Source organism: Stylophora pistillata, chromosome 8 (assembly GCF_964205215.1).
Source record: "Stylophora pistillata chromosome 8, jaStyPist1.2, whole genome shotgun sequence".
Taxonomy (NCBI): domain Eukaryota; kingdom Metazoa; phylum Cnidaria; class Anthozoa; order Scleractinia; family Pocilloporidae; genus Stylophora; species Stylophora pistillata.
The window spans coordinates 29,470,958-29,493,402 of NC_142526.1; the positions used below are offsets into that span (position 1 = coordinate 29,470,958).

Here is a 22,445-nt window from a genome sequence, read left to right on the forward strand (position 1 = left end):
ACCTCTCAACCAATCAGACACAAAAGTGAAACCAAGCGCGACTTGGTCGCACATGTTTTCCCGCGCTTAAGTTGGTTTGCTTCTTTTCACTTTGAGTTCTCAGTAGCTACGTGTGTGTGTGTGTGTGTGTTTGTGTGTGTTTGTGTGTGTTTGTGTGTGTTTGTTTGTTTGTTTACTTTTTTATTTAATATTCATTAGTTCAGATTGGCCGGTTTTGACTGCTTTGGTTTTTCTTTTATTATACTCAATCGAAATGCGCTCTTAACTCCTAAGTGATTATAAAGAAGTACATTTCTTACTATTAATCTTTTACACGGCTTATTTGCTTTCCATCTCTAATTACTCTCCTCCTTTTTCTCAATAGAGTTGTGTTCCTGGAAATTGGGTACTGGCCCAAGATCTACTTAAAGCTTCTCTTCTAAATAACAAGGTGATGATTTATTGGTTTAAAACTTCCTCTTGATCTTTCGATACTCAATTTAGTTGTAGCAGTAACATTCCCAATTGTTGCCTTCCAGGAAAATCATGAAGAATCTAAATGCCGCCACTCTCTCCGCTGCTGTGTTTCGTTATCTTATCACTGGTCCGCAAACTCTGATCTCATTTTGTGGCTGTGGGATTATTTTCACAAGAGATTGGTAGGTTCAGTTTTAAGCTGCATTCATGCGAGGAAGTCTTCTCTGGAAAGTATAATTGTTAAGGACAAATTAGTCTAGTTCTCAGATTACGTCGAGTCTACTTGTTTTAAAAACTGCCTTGTCATTATTTGGAGAAGAATGCATGCCAAGCTTAAAACTCACATACTTTTCACCCACGCCACTCAAGAAACCTGGCTGGTGTAAATGAGTGTGGCTTTAAAATATCCTCTCTCATATATTTTTGGTATGATTTATTATTTTTTACTCACGATCAACCTGATATTCTCAATCTCTATTTGTTTTTTTGTTTTTTTAAGAATAGCTCGTTTCACATTCCTGAGCAATCTCTGCATAGCTTTGGTCTCGTCAGGTATGGATATATGCTGGTTAGCAGATATATTTCCTTTTCTTTGAGCTGTTACTAACGTTTGTGGTTGTCAAGAGTTTGTGGCTATACTCAGTAAAACCTCAAGCTCTTGACTCTCCAGTATTTCTCCAAGTAGTTCCCTATTGGGTGATCTGAGGCTGTTGTGTATCTTTAACACAAAGAACATTCGGTGCGCTGTGACATCAACTGATTGGTTCAACGCCCGCGTGTTTTGGCGTTTTGATGTAAACGTTGATGGAAAATTTATATCAGGCACCAAAGAAAAAATCCACTTAACTTCAACTAGTGTTTGCGTCCGCTGGTAAACATTTGTGCTTCAGCTCACTTATCCCTCAGGCCATTTCTTCTAGTTATTCCTTTTCTTCTCTAAGAAAGTCAAAGAGTTAGACTCAAAGTGCGATTCTAGAAAGCGAATCTGACGTGTTTCTACCTTTTTTCAGCTCATCTTCTCTTCAGTGGATGGAGCAGTGTTTAAATAGGTCCAAGGTAACGCAAGGAGGGTGAGTTACTACAACAAATAACGAACATTGAAAGTTGAATGTATCTTTATGTTTCTTTTTGTAATTTGTAATAACGTGCTCATCACCGTCCATGTTACATCGGATGTCATATTTGGTGACGTTGTAAGTGAAGACCAAATCATTTCAAAGGTATTCTCAATGAAAGGTTACAAAGTGAAACCAAAAATTACCGCTGAATCTTTCTTTTAACCAGGAGACGTAGAAACTCGTAGGCTCGTATTTTAAGATAATATGGAATAAATGCTGCACGGCTTCTTTCCACGATCCCAACTTAAAAATTACGATTTAATTTGCCAATGCAGTAAATGGTTTGAACCCGGGGATAACAAAATTTACTAACGTAGCATTTTGTTACTACAGTAGTACTGTTGTTCCAGAACACGAATGCAGTTTCACTCTCTTCTTACGGCTGGTGTCAGTTCACTTCGCCAAATTACTTCAGAGTGGATCGTTACAGGCCTGGAAACAGATGAAGGGCAGGTGAAATAAAAACAGATATTTTGCTCGTTACTTCGTCAAGTCCGTTAGCATTTTTTTGCATTTGGCCGTAAATTTTTAATCATAGGAAATATTTGTATTCTCCACGGTGAACAGACTATTATGTAGCATGACGTTTCTATTCTATGTTCAGGTTCTACTCAAAGTTTCATAAGCGCCGTATGGAGGAGTTGAACATCACAGGACTTCATCACTTTATCAGTCTTTTTCTTACTCTTTCCTGTGTGGCTGACCTAGAGGATGTGGTGAGTTATGGCATGCTTCTGTAGGCGTACTATGTTATGTTATTCTAAACGGCTATGTTGCTGTGAACAAGTCAAAGTTGTTAATCACATAGCAACATCGCAACTCCAAATCTTCTTGTTGCGCAAGTTGATAAATATAACGGAACGTAAATTGAACATGGGAGAAAATTTGGGGCTAAGGAATAGGCTCTGGTGGTTGAATATTCAATGGTGGGGGTCTTGGGACGTGTTTCCATATGAATAGATGAGTGATTAAGGACAGGGCTCGACACTAACTTTTCAACTTACTAGCCAAGTGGTTAGTGACAACTTAGATGTTACAACAATTTCAGTTTGTTTACTAGCCAAACTGGCTAGTGGAAATCAAAAGCCCTTAGCCAAAACTGAATTTCTACTAGTCTGTGGCTAGTTGGCTACCGTTAGTGTCGAGCCCTGAGAAAGGAAGTTCAGCTCAGCCCAGGATTGAGTTAGTTCACTCCGTTGATCAACGCATGAATGTACTTCAAGAAGTCACAAATTTCTTCTCTGTAACAGGCAAACAAGTTGTGTTCATTTCTTGACTTGCTGGACTTTCACAAGATGGCACAGGACAAGAAAATTAGTGTTTGGAAAGGTGAGGATATTAGTAATGAAACTTTAAAGGAAAAAAGGGCTTAAAGACGAGGGGAGGCAGTAATCTAGACTTGCTGTATCTTTTCATCGTCATCAGCTATCATAATGTTTGTTCTTTTCCATTATTAGGGCTTTTTGCCTTGATGCTCATTTATAAGGAGAAGAACGTGGATTTTGGATACCTGGCGGAAAGATTGTCTCACAGTTTTTTCACTGTTGCGAGGTTGGACTGTCAATCTTATCGATCAATCATTTAATCAGTTATCAATAAATCGATGTCAATATTTCCTTCAAATGCTTGCAAACGAGGATATGATTTAGCGAATGGCTTTTTGAAAAAGAAAAATCAATTCATGAACAGAATTTTTATGGGGATAAATACAGTGGCTGCTGTTTCTTGTAGGGAATACACGGAGTCTTCTCAAAATAAAACTCGTCATAAAAACTGCTGGCAGTTGATCACACTATATCTGGACAGTACACAGGATGTGTTCGAACACAAAAATAAACAGGACTTGTCCGAAAGTAAACTGATTGGTAAGTCATAAATTGGTAATTTGGAATTCGAAATACGTGTAACATTTTCTTCGAGGGTTAGTGATGGGGCCTTGATTTTGTTATGTTTTTTTTTTTTTCGCCTTTACTTTCAATCTCTCATTTAAACTAAAATAACAAGACGTTCTTTTCCTGCAAAATGAAATTCCATCTTAACTGTTTTCTCATCCCCCACGTTTTTGTTTTTGTTTTTGTTTTTTTATTTTTTCAGCTGATGGATTGCAATACCTGTTAAATTCGTGTCGTGACAATGAACTCAGATACCTACTGAGCTTTGTACAGACAACTCTGGCGTCATTAACGTACGGGTGAAAAGTAACAATTACTTGCATTTCTTTACGGGCACCAATTGTTCTTCAGCAGATTAGAATGTTTTTATTTTGCTTGAAATTGGATCTGCCATTAATTTACGCGTTGTACTTTTTTTTCAGGCAAAAGAACGGGGGTAGACCAGGGCTCTCAGGTACTTGTTGTTCTTTTCTTTCAAAACATGTTGATAAGTGTAGATTTGTGCCCTGATGTAGTAACGAGTTCTTCTTGTAGCTTTTGTTCCTATGGATAAATCACAGGTAATAGTTAGGTAGCTTGACCTTTTCCAAACAACGTTATACAACATATTAAGACAAATCGTTACCGGTGAGTGCATTAAATTTTTTTGTTATCCAGATATTGTCAGTGTGATGTGGAAGCACGTATTTTGTCACGTGAGGAACCTAGCATCTGATGCTTTGTGTATCCAGTCGGTATCCAGTCCCTTGGCTGACACGTTGGCCGGCTTTACACTCTCTGCACTCGACAGGTAAAGAGCGCCTGCTAAATCGGATGATACTGTTTAACAATATCATCAGTGACAGAGGTTTCAATAGAGAGATTTAGTACCGCGTTTACGTGAAATGGCAAACGTCAGCTTACCCTTTCACGTTTCACGTAAAAAAGCGTGATCCTTGCTGCTTAATGAGCCAACGTCATGGTGGATTTGAGGGGGCCCTTGTTTGACAAGAAATAGTTTTGGTCTCCGGCATTTAACTTCTACTCTGTGAGAGAAAAAGCAAAGATAATCTCACGTACACGGCAAACGCGAAACAGGTTACTTTCACGTAGAAACGGCAAAGCGCAACCGGCAAACGTGAACGATGGCGGGAAAAACTAGGTCACGTGGCTACTCTTGCCGTTCACGTTTCAATACATCATTATTTTCGTTGTGCTATTACGTTTCACGTAAATGCGGTCACCAAAGGTCTATCTCCGCCAGTAAGACCCCTTACCGCTGTCAGTTTAGCCTGTGTGCAGGCTCACGTGTTTGGGTTTCGCCTCACCGCACAACTATTACGCCATCGGCAGCCATTTATGGAAAAAGTTATTGAAACGCCTCTTGCGTTCAATGGTGGATCCTAACTGAAGTCCACCAGAACTCGGTGTAATCTCTCACATAGCGGGATTTGAAATAGTTAATAGTTAGATTAAGCACCGCGAAAACGGCGAACGCTGAACGTCGGCTAGCCGTTTGTTGTTTGCCGTTCCGTCCGCGATGCTCGTCTCTTTAAGCTTCCCGACGACACGGCAGAACAAATGTTCTCGGTCGCTATTCACTGCGACTAGAAATAATGGATACAAAGAAGTAATGTATTTTCCGCTTTAGTTTGAACTCTACTAGCTTTACAAGCAGTTCATATAGAAGTAAGATGATAAACGAAGCTTAGCTATAAAAGCAAGCGATCAAAATGTAGAAATAGTCGGTAAAAATGGGCTGCAAATACTCACGTTTCCGCGTTCCCTACAAACGGGAAAAATTTCCTTCTCGAGTAGAAACGGCGGCCGGCAAACGGCAAACGCGGGAAATTACAGGTCACGTGACCCTCTCTGCCGTTCGCGGGAAAAAATACTTGTTGCTTAATCTCTCTAATAATTGACTGTTTCCCTGGTCCTCTGTGCCTACTGTTCCACTGGTCCTCTGTACCCACTGTTTTTTACTCGCCAAACTGGCAAGTAAAAATCGAAGACCACTTGCTAAAACTGAAAATCTACCAGTGTGGCTAGTTGGATACCGTTAGTGTCAAGCCCTGAAAATTATTTTCGTACCCAATGTGGAAAGGTGCCATGATTTTCCTAAATCAATAGCACAACGAAAAACAAAAGTATGCTACAGAGAGCATATCATATTTATCTCCGCCATATAAAATTTACGTTAAATTATGACACTGAAAGCGTTTTTAGATTACAAAAAATAACATTGCTATTCGAAAATTCTTCAGATGTGCTAAGTATTTGACTATGTAACCCGGTCGCACACGCAAAACCACGCGCGGTTCCCAACCAGAGGCAACTCTACATGTGATTATGCAAATAAAAACAACGCAACAAAGGAAAATCAGTGCAGTTTCAGATATCTTCATGCTCAGTTGATACCCTCGTGTTAGTAATTTTGTCTTTATTTCACTGATCTGTGTTTTACGCGTGTTTAAGATATCCCGAGGAGGTCCCTGGCGTAACTGGCGTGACGTTTACCAGTCTGCTACGGGATCTTGGTGTTAAAGACGAAATGTCCGCTAGGTATGTACAATTAAAACTAAAAACTGTCTTGGATCATCCGTTAAATTATACTTCAAGAAGTCCCTCCTTTTCGACGAAGTCCGTTGCGCGATTCCAAAAAATGGGTGGAAAAAAAAACTGTTGTTTAATAGAATAATTTGGATATATCAACAAAGTAGAAATGGTAAATTGGCCACCGTAATGATTACAAAAGCTGACGTTTCGAGCGTTAGCCCTTCGTCGGAGCGAAGGGCTAACGCTCGAAACGTCAGCTTTTGTAATCATTACGGTGGCCAATTTACCATTTCAACTTTGTTGATATATCCAAATTAATTCGTTACTCCCACCGACGCAGCCCCAAACAGTTTCTTTCGAAACTATCAGCCTTTATTCATTTGTTGTTTAATAGAGCACTGCGCGGAACTCTGGGAGTTTGAGTTCCATGCACCTCACTCCCAGTGCTCCGCGCGGCGCACTAACAACAATTCTTTTTTTCGCTGATTTTTTTTTGGGCTAGCGACGGACTTCGCTGAATTGGGAAGACTGCTCATAGTCTACCGTTAAATTCTCAGAGCCAACTACCGTAGTGATGTATTGAAAAGGTGACGTTTCGAATTAAACGCTGCTTTGTGAAATATTATCGGTTGCAGCTTTTGCTGTCGATTCCTATGCCACATTTTACCCAGCTCTTCGGCAACGACGGCGATTCAAGCAGAGAACATAGACGGAGACATAATTCACGCGTGGTTTAGATGTCTGTTGCAGCTACCGCCGTCTCATGAAGGATTAACAGAACTAACCAGGTATTCCACCCTTCCCTCTTTTCTTAGTTTGTCACACAGGGGAGAATTTGTGATTAGAAACACCTGTACCTTTTTTTGTCACGAGTGTGGGACAAACGAAGCAAGCCCGTCCAATTCCACCTATTTCCGTCCGATATTGGACAGTTCTTTTTTATTTCGGACGATTCCGTCAACCCAAAGATGTTATCGTCCGATCTCAAAGGGTTCAGTTTAACTTCGAACGTTTCTGTCCAATTTGGCACGGTTCCGTCTAATTACGGAAGGTTCCTTCAAAATTCGGAGGGTTCCGTCCAGTTTCGGAAGGTTCCGTCTAATTACGGAAAGTTCCTTCAAAATTCGGAGGGTTCCGTCCAGTTTCGGAAGGTTCCGTCTAATTACGGAAGGTTCCTTCAAAATTCGGAGGGTTCCGTCCAGTTTCGGAATTGATACCTTTTATTTTAAACAACAACAAACATATGAAACATATGTGTGAACTGCGGTTATGAGACGTATATGAGCACGATCCTTCGCAGTAAAGCACTATTTGAGCAATAGTGAAAATCAGACCTGAAAAAAATTTCAGGCCTGTACGGGATTCGAACCACTGACCTCTGCGATACTAGTGCAGCGCTCTACCAATTGAGCTAACAAGCCAACTGGGAGCAGGCCATCAAATTAATTCGATATAAACCCGTAGATGATAAATCAAACAACAACAAACCGCAGTTCACACATATGTTTCATAACCGCAGTTCACACATATGTTTCATATGTTTGTTGTTGTTTGATTTATCATCTACGGGTTTATATCGAATTAATTTGATGGCCTGCTCCCAGTTGGCTTGTTAGCTCAATTGGTAGAGCGCTGCACTAGTATCGCAGAGGTCAGTGGTTCGAATCCCGTACAGGCCTGAAATTTTTTTCAGGTCTGATTTTCACTATTGCTCAAATAGTGCTTTACTGCGAAGGATCGTGCTCATATACGTCTCATAACCGCAGTTCACACATATGTTTCATATGTTTGTTGTTGTTTGATTTATCATCTACGGGTTTATATCGAATTAATTTGATGGCCTGCTCCCAGTTGGCTTGTTAGCTCAATTGGTAGAGCGCTGCACTAGTATCGCAGAGGTCAGTGGTTCGAATCCCGCACAGGCCTGAAATTTTTTTCAGGTCTGATTTTCACTATTGCTCAAATAGTGCTTTACTGCGAAGGATCGTGCTCATATACACCTTTTATTTTGTGGTCTGTTTGTATTTCGTACTGTAATTGATATGACGCTGAGGGTTTTCTACATTGGCAACCTTTCCCTACTTCATCGACGTAAATAAAATTGACAAAAAAATAAGGCAAGATCTAAAGTTCCCTTTCCCCCCCTCCCCACCCACACACACACACACACACACACACACACACACACACACACACACACACACACACACACACACACACACACACACACACACACACACACACACACACACACACACACACAACACACACACACACACACACACACACACACACACACACAAAGACTTAGACACACACACAAAGACACAAAGATAACTTTTTAACGTTTTGAAAAATCGCTTTATGTTTGAAGAGTAAGTATTGTATTCTTTGTAATCGTGTTCTGTTTCTTTTGTTCATACAGAGCAGTGGGTAAATTACCCGAAATGGAGAAACTACTGAGGGGCCAGGTAATACTGCTAACTTAACTTCATTGCCATTACGGTGAAGGGTCGCAAAGACGCGATTTTTTTGGATACAACAAGAACGATGATATCAAACAAAAACTATCACAAACCACAATATTGTGCAAGTCTGGAGACGAGGACAATCCTAAAAGCAATGTAATTGGCATCCAATCGTGCTTCTTTTGAGATTTTCGTCTCGATATTTTGTCTCGATGGTTTGGTGATTTGATATCTGGCACTCTTAACTCCCGCGCGCGCTTTTGCGGTTGATCCACGCAGCCACGTGAAAAATGCCTTTCTCTACTGGAGGGATAGAGCATGTTTGAGCTCAACCAACTACTTCATTATTCCTTACTGACCTTGTCAATTCCAAAAAAATTGGATGGTCCAACTAACAAGTTATGAGAAATGCAAAGTCACTCTGATTGCTCGAAGATTTGCTTGTGTTAGACCCTTTTCTCTGCAAACTAGCCACGGAAGACAAAGACCTTCATTTGTGCTGACTCAGTGAGGTCGTAACGTATACTTGTGTCTCTCTTAGCCTGGATTTGGAACTGGTGAAAGCAGTGAAACATCTTTGCAGCTATTTATTGTTGCGCTTGGGCGTCATCACTCATCACTGGTAAGAGAACTAAGCTTATAGAGCAACTTTCAACTGAGTGATGAGACTAACCATGGATTTTATTGGTTTCTCTTTCCTACATTGTGTTATTCATCAAGAAATCTCATGACTCCTTTTCGACCAATCGGAAAGAGAACCTAAACCAATGACGATGTGGTCACAGGCTCTTTCCCGCGCTTTATCTCGATTGGCTCTTGGTGACATTTACCCTATTCTGATTGGTCGTCCTGGTTGCTATAGTTTGGTTCTACGACACTTCATTGGCAAGCGCCTCCATATTTACTTGACCCTTGGGCTTCTTTAATAAAAGAACAGTAATCTATCATGCTAATTTATGAATTATAGAAACTTATGAAAGTTGTGAAATGAATAATTTTTCGCCCAATGTGGTATTTCCCGGACGAACACTTAATTGTATTCACTATGTCATCAGACAAAGTTTGACGAATCAATCCAGTTCCGCGAGACGGTGCAGAGATACCTGGGTGACGTCATTAAGTACGTGGACCACGTGCTAAGAAATGTTGGACCTGCGAACCAACTGAGGTAAGTGACGAAAACAACGAACAGGAAACTTGATTCAATGCTGAGGGGTAATCTGCGATGAACTGGTTTTCGTCCACGAGTGGAAATACTACAACCAGTCCCCTTATACTACAAAAATCCTTAGGCTTCATGGAAGTAATGGCACACTGAGGCGACAAACACGACGAAACTATTTGAAAAGGTTTTTCCAGACACACGCATTTCACCAATAACATGGTTTTTATAACTTTGACGGGTCGTATGTTTCAACACACATCTTTAAAAGTGATCGTTAAAATTATTTCAAGTAATTTTTAATGTGAACTGGTAGAAAGAAAAACAAATAGCGAAAAAGCTCACTGCGAACAATTTTATTAAAGGCTGGCTATAAGACACCAACCAACAAAGTCTCTTTATTTAAAAAGTATATCCGTTCTTGTACTTGCTATAATTTCAAGATGGTCCTTTTAAATATTATGACCAGTTAAGGTAAAATGTTAAGGTAAAAATATGTGAAGTCATGAGTAGTAAGACTATTTGTATTTCTTTGGTAGGATTGCATATCATGTTGCTGGACTACTGACCAAACATTGTTATAAGATCATTTACAGCCGGGTAAGGCGTTATCAGCGATTTTTAGAATAACTTGAAATTTTACAGATCTTCTCATAGCTACGAATGAATAAAGGCAGATAGTTTCAAAAGAAACTGTTTGGGGCTGCGTTGGTGGGAGTAACGAAATAATTTGGATATATCAACAAAGTTGAAATGGTAAATTGGCCACCGTAACGATTACAAAAGCTGACGTTTCGAGCGTTAGCCCTTCGTCGGAAATAGTTTGGATATATCAACAAAGTTGAAATGGTAAATTGGCCACCGTAACGATTACAAAAGCTGACGTTTCGAGCGTTAGCCCTTCGTCGGAGCTCCCCTTCGTCGCTCCGACGAAGGGCTAACGCTCGAAACGTCAGCTTTTGTAATCGTTACGGTGGCCAATTTACCATTTCAACTTTGTTGATATATCCAAATTATTTCTCATAGCTACCACTCATCTTATTTGAAAGTAGGGTGGCTTGTCGTCTAATCTACAAACTTCCTGTGTTATTTTCAGACTCAACCCAGATGTCTTTTCCCTCGGTTGGTTGACCAGTTCGTTCTCCCATTCCCTAACAACAAGAAACCTGTTGCACCATTGGTCATGCAGTGTATCAAAGCGCACTTACATCAGGTATGGATCAAAGTGTTCGAGTAATATTTCCGATTTAGTTCCGAAAGAAATCTGAGATTTCATCCCACTGTGTATGGCGAAGAAAACTCGCCTCACTCTCTCAACCAATTAAATTCAATCTCGACTGAGTCTCGTTTTCATGCGCTTCAGTTTTCATGATCGGCCCCTTTATGGTATTTACATATGTTCTGATTGGACAGAGTGATTTCTTGGGTTTGTGTTAAACGGCCACACTCAGTTGAACAGCGGTTAATGTTTCTCAGATACGTAGTAATACAGCAATGTCACAGTAATACAGCAATTGATTGATTGATTGATTGATTGATGTCGGTTTCAAGGCAAAGTCGCAAACTGTTATCGCATGAACTTTTTTTTCGCAGTTTCTACAGGGTCTTGCCTGCCTAGATTTCAAGAGAGATGAGTTTATACGAAGAAAGATTAAACAGATATTCATCTCGTACTTTCGGCTTTTCAACCAGGTAAGAGCAATATTCATTCAACCGAAAGAAGGCCAAAGAAAAAGTGTTGAGCTTGACAATTAATAAAATTGAGTATTGTTTATCCTTCTTACAGTGTAATTTTCCATTCTTTGCAGTCATTTATAGTTTTTGCAACAACCGATGAGGGTGTAGTGTTGGATTGTATTTTTTTTCGGCTTACAAAAGCAGTTTGGCTCCTCGCCATTGCATTCTAAACTGACTTAGCCTCTAAAAGTAATGTTTTAAATTAATGAAACTATTTTTCGTCGTAGGTCTTGCCATCATCTACTCAGGCAGCCAGTATTCCGACTAAGAATCCTTTTCTGGTATATTAACGTGCTTATTGACTATTTGTTGGTTATTATATATTTAATTTTGTGTGTGTGTGTTGTATGACATTTTTTTCGGCCATACCTTTGCGGAATGATAACATAGAATTTGTGCATGGCAGTTACGGCAAAGAACTTCATAGAGTGTTCATCTTGAATCATAAACTTATTTTCTGAGTTGACTGATTGCAACTCGTTTTAATTTTTTCTATCCTTTCCTTTCCTTTTTTTTTTGTATCTCACCAAGCTAGCCGGTTTCCTTCAAGGTCAAGGCAATTTTGAACGTCTCAAAAAAAGAGGCAGATATTGTGTCGTTTTTTCTTTTCTTTTCATTCTTGGTGAATCGTGGGTTTCTTTCTTCCTCTATTTCTTCTGGATCGATTTTTAAAAGAACTAAAGGAAAAGTGTACTACAAAGTATTATTTAGTTTTCACCTTCAGTCGTTGTCGCAAACGTCATGCATAACAACAATTCTGATTGTTCTCTCTATGGACTTCCTTCAGGTGATTCTCAAAGGATCATGTTTACCCAATCCTGCACCTGAGAACAGGTTTGTTGAACCGGATACGGGCGCACAGTACCTTCATGTCTTTACATATTTTATGAAAGACAGTCATCGCACTCACACGGTTTACACTCAGCATTCGCGAAAAATCATGAACTCTTTGTTACCTTCTCTTAACGTTCGCCATCACGAACTTGAGTGTCGTAAGACCTAACTAAGGTATTTGCAGCGGCTACTCCGAGCAAAGAAATTGTTATCAGGGAGCTTCTGAGATCTTAAAGTGAAAGCAAGCAAAATGCCTGCCAAATTGTCTGAACGGCGGGGAAGACGCGAAGGATCAAGTCTCGATTGGTGTTAATTTTACATCTGACTGGATAAGAAGGTGGCACGAGTGTGCTCGTCCAATCACAGGGCGTGATTGAAGAAAACCCCTTGCAATTTCCCTAATTGTCTACAATCAATGAAAGTTGCTACCATGCGAAAAGCACAATAGAAACTCTGAAACATAGAAAAGCATGGGGACATTCTGCCAAGTATTTAGACTTGAAAATGTACTTAACAAACTTTTTTTAAAATGTTTAAGTTCTAAGAATCTTGTTAATGCTTTCGTTCCATTGAATTGTATTATTTTTCACTGTAGCGAATTTCGTCAATTCGCCGTGGAGATCATCCAAGAGAATTTCTTGTGCCTACCCCAGCAGCCTGCAAATCTAGCGACAGTAAGTTCCCTTTTTCAAATGTTGTTATTGATGAGTACTTGGTCGGTAACTTTTAAAATACATGATACCAAAGAATTGTTTGTAAACTCTTCGGTTTTTGTCTCCTCCTGTTTCAGACTCTGTCATTCTTGGAGCAGTTGTTTAGGAAAACACTCAGTTCTTCTGAGACGGCAAGGTACTAGCAACTGATTTGCAGATATTCTTCATTACATACGTATGATGCACGATCCTCGCAGTAGAGAGCGCTATTTATGCAATAGCGAAAATCAGACCTGAAAAAAATCAGGCCTGTACGGGATTCGAACCACTGACCTTTGCGATACTAGTGCAGCGCTCTACCAATTGAGCTAACAATCCAACTCGGAGCAGGCCGTTAAGTTGATTCGTAAGAAACCCGTGATGATAAATCAGATACAATGAATATATGAAGTTCATATATTTTGAACTGCGGTTGTAGATACGTATGATGCACGATCCTCGCAATAGAGAGCGCTATTTAGATAGATAGATAGATAGATAGATAGATAGTTTATTATCAAAAACCTTGCAGCCACAGGCTGAATTACGTTTGATTTACAATAAAATATATACTACAAAAAATACATGGCTAAGAAGAACTAATTAAAAAGACAAAAATATATAATTAAGAGAAAAACAATATTACATCATTGCTTTATGGACATAGTGATGGATAAAACTATTTCGAGTACGAATGGTGTGGAGGCGCCGTGTAGTAAAAGAGTGCTGACTCCTTAAATTGACTTCGCACTCATTCTTGGGAGGTAGTAAGCTATAGAGCTTGTGCGAGGGATTAGACAGGATGGAATTAAAAAGCTTATCACATAAGAACTCGCGGCGGTTGTGTAAGGGAACTAGACCAGTCAAAAGAAGCGCCTCATTGTACGAACAATCTGGATAGATAATACGTAAAGCTCGCCTTTGACATCTCTCAAGATCTACTGAAAGGTATTGCGGGAGGCTATGATGATAAACAGGGTATGCATATTCAGTGACAGGCCTAATACAAGTCAAATAGAAGAGCAAAAGTTCCTCCGACTTGACCTGTGCACGCTTAAGCTGACGCAAAAAATACAGGCGCTTGTTTACTTTCTTTACAACTTCGGATACGTGATTATTCCACGTGAGATCGCAAGATATCTGCAAACCTAAGATCTTTGCTTGCTCTACACACTCTAAGTCCTGATCATTAACCTTAATTGGATCAAAGTTCTTTCTAGAGTGACTGAATGTTATGCGCAGTTCCTTGCACTTGGTTTCATTTAATTGGAACTTGTCAGCAGAAGCTTGCGTCGCGAGTTCGTCAATATGCAATAGCGAAAATCAGACCTGAAAAAAATCAGGCCTGTACGGGATTCGAACCACTGACCTCTGCGATACTAGTGCAGCGCTCTACCAATTGAGCTAACAAGCCAACTGGGAGCAGGCCGTTAAGTTGATTCGTAGGAAACCCGTGATGATAAATCAGATACAATGAATATATGAAGTTCATATATTTTTGAACTGCGGTATTAGATACGTATGATGCATGATCCTCGCAGTAGAGAGCTGGTAGAGCGCTGCACTACTATCGCAGAGGTCAGTGGTTCGAATCCCGTACAGGCCTGATTTTTTTCAGGTCTGATTTTCGCTACTGCATAAATAGCGCTCTCTACTGCGAAGATCGTGCATCATACGTATCTAATACCGCAGTTCAAAAATATATGAACTTCATCAGGGTTTCATTAAGGGCCAGGCACCGGGCAAATTGACCGGTTGTGAGGACGGTTTTGCCCGCCTGATTTGACGGTCTGGAGGAAAGTTTATCTTATAAAGCAGTTCAGTTCAAAGAGTTTTGCCCGCTTGTGAAAACCAGTTGCCCTCCTGCAGAAAACATTAATGAAGCCCCTGCTTCATATATTTATTGTATCATTCTTCATTACAGTTATCTTCTTGATTAATGCTTCATTTGCCTCTCCGTTGCTCAATGATTTTACAATGAAACGGGTGTGCTAAACTGTGCTCTACTTTAAAGGAGCAGCGAGTTAACGAATGAAAACTTCAAGGGACTGTGTGCTCAATCTCGTCTCGAGAGGTCGCGTTCCCATACTTCGTTGTGGGCCAATAATCCCTTTCCCCCCCGTCCCCCCTCACACGACCTTTGAAGATGAGGTTGGACTGCACGCAGTCCAACCCAGATCGATCGATTGGCAAACCAGGAACTAGTTCGAAACATTTTAGACCCTGTGCGCGCGTGAAAGTGACGGTGAGGAAATATGTCAAATTTGATCTTCTCCGTGAAGGATCGAACGCATGAATTCAGTGAAGGAAATCAGGCGTAGTCAGGAGTACAGAAGAGATCACGCTTTTTATTTTTCTATCGCAGAAACACTCCTGTTTTGCTGGAATCTATAATGTTTTGTTTATTGACGTGTGATCAGTTTACTGCAGGAAACGAACCCCCCGAGATAAGAAGGCAAGGTAAAGGTTTCTTGACATAATGGTAGTTAGGTTGTTATCGTAGAAGAAGTTTGCGGTTTTACCTCTTGTTTAATACACTTGAAATGAAGTGCAATAATTGTTCATGATGTAGTTACTGCCTATCTGGATCGCGGCATGTCGACTGCATACTGCGAGTCTTTTAAAATAAGGTTGTTTTTTTTGGGTAAATATACAAAAAACAGGTCTTGAAGTATAGGCTAAAGTAATGAGATTTTTATTGTCGTAATAGGTATCTATGTATCAGCTCTATTTATAGAGAGTGACAACGGCCAGTTAAAAACTGAAAAACTTGCGGCCCTTAGTAGCTTTTTTTAATGTACTCGTTGTTTGCATGATGGGATTTGAGGACGCGAACATTACACACCAAGACATTTAGACATCCAGGAAAATCTTATGTAATAGAGCTGTTACAGGCAATTTTGTGAAGATAGTCAAGTCTTTTCTTGATCGTAAAATGACGAAGTTCATAACGTGTCTCCGGTTACGTAGAATAAATCAAATAAAGAAAACAATGGCTGCGGATACGGATACGGATTGTGGCAAATGTTAATAGTTATTGAAGGTGAATTTTTAATGAGGGGCATATAATAGTAAATCTCCTTTCTTCTTCATTTCAGCCACTGAAATTCTACGTTTAATGGTTGGAGCTTGTAAGAAAACGCCGGAAATGAACTCCAGGTATAGAACTTGTTGTTCCCTTCAGGTACTTTTTTATTAAGTATTTAAAAAGTTGCGTATTTAGAGGGTTGATGTTGACACTTTTGGATTATTTCCTTGTTTTTCAGGGAAGTTCTTTTGCCTCACTTAAGAAATTTCTTGTACAGTAAAATCACTCTGTACCAGGTAAGATTGTCTAAAATTACAACTAGGGGCAAAAATTACAACTACGTAGGAAAAAGAACCAAAGTAACATTCCATTTGCCGTTCGTTTCTTTTATGATAAAGGTTTTCTAACTGACTGTGTGTGTCGCAGGTTCAGTATCAGTATGCATATTCTCCAAACTGTTCTCTATACATTCCCTAAGGTGCTGACGAGGAGATTATGTTTAACAATCAGGAGCTTCTTCAGTTGGTGATCATTTCCTTTTTTCTCATGACCTTAATGTTTAATTCAGGGTGATGTTGTAAGGAGAAATTAGATGCTGGTCACTCTTTGGGTGAAAGGGTTAATCAGCTGCAAGCTGATGAGTGAAAAAATTTGAATATTTTTTCTCTTCACCAAACGTTAGTCGATAATTCATTTCCGCGTATTTTATCTGACGTCATAAAACCTTACGTGCTACTCCTCTTTTTTCAGGGTTTAGTGTTTAAAACACTTGAAAGTCTTGTCCTATTCGACCTAGAACTCGTCACGGCGTTGATACCCGCTGGTAAACAGGCCGTGAAACAGCTCGAACAAAAGAGGGGAGTGGGAACTGACATGCAATTAAGGTAAGTTGATTACTCGTCGCCTGTACAACCCCCCCCCCCCCTTCCCACTCCTCAAGGCCCTCCGATTTTCTTTTGGAGGGTGGGGGTGGCTCTACACAGGCTAATTACTTGTGTTTTTTTTCTGCAATCTATGAAAAAAGTTTATTTCTCCCGAATTCCTTGTATTATTAGGATCGAGTTTAATTATTTTTGTCTTTTTTGCATTGTGTGCCACAGATCTTCGTTCAAGTCATTTCTAAGTAAACTTGGACACAGCGGCGAAGAGGCAATCAAAGATTTCGAGAAGGAAAATGTGGACACACAACATTGAATATATCCTGATAGCAATGGTTTTAACACAAATGCTCTCGAATAAAATTTTACGAAAGTTAAAGAGAAACTAAAGTGCTACTGAAACGAAATTTTCGTATCTGAAATATTTGCTCTAACCTGTAGTTTTGAATATGCTGATCGTCATGAGATAATTTGCTTTGGCCAAAAAGAAGCGAAAGATATCTTTTTTAACCGTTCAAATCAAAAATTTTACACAAAACTATGTCCGGGCCCTGGTACCTAGCGAAATGGATTGATGACGTCACTGGTTGTGTTCACTCCGATAGCGTGGTTTATTTCACTCACTGTTGGTTTGTATTCGGGGGCGAAGGAGATGGCAGACATTGAAGTTTTGTCAAGTGAATCTTCTTCTGAACGAAGCGAAGTTGTCTCCAGTAGCGAAGAGGAAGATGGTGGCGTAAAATGGGGTTGACAGGCCTACACGACTCCCAAGCGTGTGTTTAGAGTAGCCTATTCAAAGTTTAGCCCTCACGAGTATGTCTTTGAGCGACCGCCCTCTTTTGTAAGATACGAGCGGCGGTTTTTTGTATAGTTCGCTCAGTAGTGGTTGTGTTTCTATTAAATGCCAGTTTTTCATGAGAATTTGCTTTATGTATGGCACTGAGTACGCACATCAGAGATTGCGTCTTTTTCGAATCGTTTGCCTTTGTAGATGTACAGCTATTTTTTTGACCGTCTCGATCGTTAAGTTGTCTGGATTGCTTTCAGCTTGCGCCACGCGAGCTGCAGGGGTTTCATTAAGGGCCAGGCACCAGGCAAATTGACCGGTTGTGAGGACGGTTTTGCCCACCTGATTTGACCATCTTGAGGAAAGTTCATCTTATAAAGAAGTTCAGTTCAAAGGGTTTTGCCCGCCTGTGAAAACCAGTTGCCCTCTTGCAGAAAACATTAATGAAACCCCTGGGGCTGATTCGATCGTACTACAGTTAGTGTTCAGTGTTCCAGCCGTTTTGGCTCGTTTTCTTTTCTTTATTTCGGTATTAAAACGACCGATTTCACGTTCATAGAAGCACATGATCGCCTTTATTGTTTCTTGCTCCGCGTTGTTAAGGATTTGCTTTATCTCATTTTTTAAATCCTCGTCTGCTGTTATTTTGGCCCTCGCCCTATATTGTAGGGATTCTGGGCATGTTCTGCCAGGCATTTGGTACAGAGGGATTTGTTCGTTATCCTCAGACTTGCCGAGTAGATCATCTTCAGTGGCGGTGTCGTATGAGGCTTCCATGTTTTCTTCATTCTCTGAATGGCATTGCTTTGGCCCGGGGCGTTTAGTAGCCCATCTGCCGTTATAATGTCTTTCGAAATTTTCTGTAGATGGTCAGGCAAGACCGCAGTTTCGATCCTAATCTTGTGGATCTCGTCAGTTGCCGATTAACTAAATAGACTGGTAGAGATTCGTTCTCGGTATCAGTCGGGAATTTTGCTCCCTATCCAGGCAAACCTCTCGCAGATAGCCAAGATGCCGATGTGGCCGCCGATGAATAAGACGAGGATGGCATTTTGCCCGAAATCCTCTTTTTCGGGCTCCCAACATGCAAGCCACACTCCATGCTTTTACCCTTCTTTCACAGAGGTACACAACCAGTGACGTCACAGGGCTGTTTTGGCCGCGCCAAGATGGCCGCCAATTTTGATCTCAGCCGGTCAACTTCGAATGCTTAAAAATGTACTTTCCGGTATGCGTTGGCCCAAGAAAAGAACACAGCGTTTGCAAATAACGTTCAAACTCTATTATATTGCAAAAATCTCGGATATGAAAATTACGTTTCAGTAGCACTTTAAAAGGCAACTGTGACAGTTGGCGAGTGACTGACGCTTTGGCATGAAGTGAAGAACACGTTAGAAAAAAATGTTTCACAAAAAAAAATACAGAAGAAAAGAAGAGTGAATAAAGTAGCTATTGTTTTGTTAAGTTGAAGTGAATTCTCAGCGTCGTTATCAGCGCTTGGCTCGCGCCTGTTCTCATCCGCGGGCAAGTGAGAGGCCTCGAACAACGCAAGCCCGCGAGAGGTCTGAAAATGATCTAGAACTGATATTTAACGCCAAACGCCTGGCGAACCTCACCCCGACTCGTTTCCAATCTTCCTGCGGGCGGATAAACGCGCGTCCTGCAGAGCTACTAATCAAGACCTGCTCGCAGGCTTAAAATTCTCATGTCGCGAATGCATGAAGGGTGAGAGTATGGTGACTTCCACTCGGTAGCCACCTACAACGGAATTTCAACTGACGTACGACACGAGCTCAAATTTATTAAAACGACAGGAGCTTAAAGGATCCCTTCCAACCACAATGCATTGCGCGCGCGATATGTGAAATCCGCCATTTTCTCTGCCATCCGGTACTGGACAAGTCGTGAAGTGGAAAGAAATCCTCATTCATCCGAGTACATTTGCCTCACTGAGGTCTTGAATTTCCTCAATCGCGTTCCAAATTTATTGTTCTTTCTATTTGACTCACGCTGCTGGCATCAAAACAATAATAGAGGCGCGCAGGGTATTGTGGTTGGAAGGGATCCTTTAAGATAAATATATTTATCATTTACCCTTACTTTAGGGTGTTACATGGTATGCTGTTACAATTGCTTCATTAGCGGTAGGCTATAAATGTTTGAGTTGTGGTCGTTTATACCTATTCGCGTCTCACGACCGTCCTGAAGCCCTCTAAATTAAATACCCAGTGAATAAGAGTTTCTCTTAAACGTAGTTTTTGCACGCTGCCATATGAAAAGTTTAGCACGTTTACGGAATCATTTATTATACAAACATAGTTTAGATTGTTTTGTAGGGTGTTTTTCTTGCTGTATTTTTACATTTCCGAGTTTTCATTCTATTTTTCGTATCATTCCTATTCATTTTGTTGATGAAAGCATATTAAAGGGGGTCGCACACGGCTCGTGTTGACACACCCCAATTGTGGTTGCTTATTGCATGATAAATGTTTTTATTCATTTGAGCGGAGTGGCGAATTAGAATATAATTACTGCTATACAGCTGAATGGCTTAAGAAGACACTGAAAAGTCACAGGGTGGAAAATGAAGAATTCTAGCTAATTGTTGGCCTCCGAGCAAGTTCCCTCGCGGATTTGGATGGGTAAAAAGGAATGGAAAGAATTTAAATAAGCGTTCACGCGTTCCCCACCCTACCTCAAGCCGCCGGGAAAGCTTGCTCGCAGGTCAGCCATTGCTATTGAAGAAAAAAGTTTAAAAACAGAACGAGGACGCAGACAAGTTGTTTTTATCAGTATTTATTTGATTAAAGTCAGAAAGTACTGCACATATTTAGATACATTACACTCCATTAGATACGGTGGACCACTCTTATGGTCCAAACTGTCTGAGGATAGGGCCCTAGCCTCATTATCGGCCTTTAAAACACGAATCAGAAAGAAGGACCTTTTTTCAAGTCTAGTTGAGAACAAATGTTCAAATTGTTACCTGTGTAACACTTGAGACTCTACTTAAGTTAATCTTTCGCTTACTTTTAGATTAATTATATTACATTGTAAACCATTTTATTGTTATCATTATTATTTATTTTATATACAGATTTAATATTTTAACGCTATTACTGAAACTTTTATAGTAAATATTCTGCTGTAAATATTATCAAATGTAACCTTAAGCTTTATATAGATTTTATTAACTAGGTGTCACCGATTAGTAGGCCACTTGTGGCCAGCTAGAAGAGTTTGACACATTAATAAAGTTGGTTGATTGATTGATTGATTGATATTTGTCGCGTTCCCAATGCCGCAGACACGTGGTGTTGTGCAGCGGAGTTCGCCAGTATAACCACAGTGATGAACTTTAGACGAGTAGCAGCATCAACTCTTTATTCACTTAAGCTGGCAGTCTTTGTACAGCACAGGCGGTAAAAACTATACAACGGGTACATGGAGCTTCGATATAAGGAAAACCGAAAGGCTACGAATAAACGAATAGGGCGAAACTAGAAATGATAAAAATGAGAAATATTACAGGCGTAAATCACATCGGATCTTGACTCCGGGGTAGAGAACTCCGAAACTCCGTTCGGCTCCGAAATGGTTTCGCTACAATGACTCCTCGCGACTGAACTACGTGCTAATAGAAGGCGAATTTAGTTCTTACACTTTGACGTAGGGGAAATAAAAATGAACAATGCTTTGTGTAGTTAACTTTGAGCGGATATTCGCTAGTCACGGAATAGAATCAAACAAAGCACGCTAACAAATTTAATAGACAGTCATTGAAAGTTTCTTAGTGTCTTTGTGCTAAAAGATGAAAGAGTTACATAAGTAAAAAGATTAGAGTTCGTATCCGTAAACGTGACAATATTTGAAAAATGATAAAGATTAGGATGTGATCACACATTCTGGTCAAAGTACCTATTTATTAGTATAGAGACTGGGTCCTAATTGTTTTTACAAAATATTATTTTAAAGACACCTAGCAATCTTATCTTAGATCTTCGGCTCATTCAGTTGAAAACTGAGGGTTATGTTGGGAAAGTCTCTGATATTAGCAGGGAGAGCATTCCAGATAAGGTTGAATCAGAAATCTTTGGGAGGTCTTCGGAAATTTCCGGAGCGTCCTTCGAAGCCTCCGGATAAGATTGGTTTATCTTAATAAACCCTTTGGCTTAGTTCGCGTCTAGTCGTGTGGAACGAAGACTAGAAGTGTGGCACTCGAAACTTCTTTGTCTACAATATAAAAGTTTTTCTATTTTAGCCACTGTTAACATGATGCACCGCAGGGGCCATTTTCGTTCGATCCCACCAACGCATTGCGACACTCGACTCGACTGAATATAGAGGCCTGTAGAACACTATATAACAGCATGATTCTTCCTCTTTTTGATTACTGCTCTGTGATTTGGTGTAGTCGGGTAAGATGAACCTAGATTATCTTGACAAACTTCAATTGCCAGCCGCGAGGATTATTGAGCAACGTAAGATTGAATCACATGAAATCAAATCTATATTTAGTTGAATAAAGGCTGAAAGTTTCTAAAGAAACTGTGGTGCTGCGTCGGTGGGGGTAACAAGGTAATTGGCTATATCAACTAAGTTGAAATTGTAAATTGGCCACCGTAACGAATAAAAAAGCTAAGCTCTTTTATTCGTTACGGTGGCCAATTTACAATTTCAACTTAGTTGATATAACCAACTATATTTAGTTGGCCATCGCTACAGTCTCGCAGAGATCTTCAAGATGATGATGATGATGAAACTTTATTAAGGTGTCTAAAGAACCTCCTAGCTTAGGTTAGAAACCTGTGCTAATTAGGGGACATAAGATAAATAAATATAAATTAAGGTAAAAATA

At 40.1% G+C, this 22,445-nt stretch overlaps 1 protein-coding gene across 3 annotated transcripts in view; it reads left to right on the forward strand.

The window, feature by feature from the left end:
- LOC111323664 (protein MMS22-like) overlaps positions 1-17,207 on the forward strand; it is a 37,303-nt gene extending 20,096 nt beyond the window's left edge. The window contains exons 11-39 of one of the 3 annotated variants that reach the window (XM_088730225.1): positions 365-430; positions 519-638; positions 956-1,008; positions 1,467-1,526; positions 1,911-2,027; positions 2,179-2,290; positions 2,825-2,903; positions 3,032-3,125; positions 3,306-3,439; positions 3,669-3,759; positions 3,889-3,920; positions 4,124-4,256; positions 5,921-6,007; positions 6,637-6,789; positions 8,427-8,472; positions 9,011-9,091; positions 9,525-9,637; positions 10,171-10,231; positions 10,728-10,844; positions 11,225-11,323; positions 11,596-11,649; positions 12,156-12,202; positions 12,798-12,876; positions 12,993-13,051; positions 15,260-15,354; positions 15,993-16,053; positions 16,161-16,218; positions 16,673-16,806; positions 17,023-17,207. In XM_088730225.1, the coding sequence (XP_088586351.1) occupies positions 365-430; positions 519-638; positions 956-1,008; positions 1,467-1,526; positions 1,911-2,027; positions 2,179-2,290; positions 2,825-2,903; positions 3,032-3,125; positions 3,306-3,439; positions 3,669-3,759; positions 3,889-3,920; positions 4,124-4,256; positions 5,921-6,007; positions 6,637-6,789; positions 8,427-8,472; positions 9,011-9,091; positions 9,525-9,637; positions 10,171-10,231; positions 10,728-10,844; positions 11,225-11,323; positions 11,596-11,649; positions 12,156-12,202; positions 12,798-12,876; positions 12,993-13,051; positions 15,260-15,354; positions 15,993-16,053; positions 16,161-16,218; positions 16,673-16,806; positions 17,023-17,116 (2,529 nt within the window). In that variant the 3' untranslated portion in view covers positions 17,117-17,207. Of the gene's footprint in view, positions 1-364; positions 431-518; positions 639-955; positions 1,009-1,466; positions 1,527-1,907; positions 2,028-2,178; positions 2,291-2,824; positions 2,904-3,031; positions 3,126-3,305; positions 3,440-3,668; positions 3,760-3,888; positions 3,921-4,123; positions 4,257-5,920; positions 6,008-6,636; positions 6,790-8,426; positions 8,473-9,010; positions 9,092-9,524; positions 9,638-10,170; positions 10,232-10,727; positions 10,845-11,224; positions 11,324-11,595; positions 11,650-12,155; positions 12,203-12,797; positions 12,877-12,992; positions 13,052-15,259; positions 15,355-15,992; positions 16,054-16,160; positions 16,219-16,672; positions 16,807-17,022 lie in introns of those variants that run through there. The other 2 variants (XM_088730224.1, XR_015990604.1) reach the window with 2 other exon arrangements.
- Positions 17,208-22,445: the final 5,238 nt, after the last annotated feature.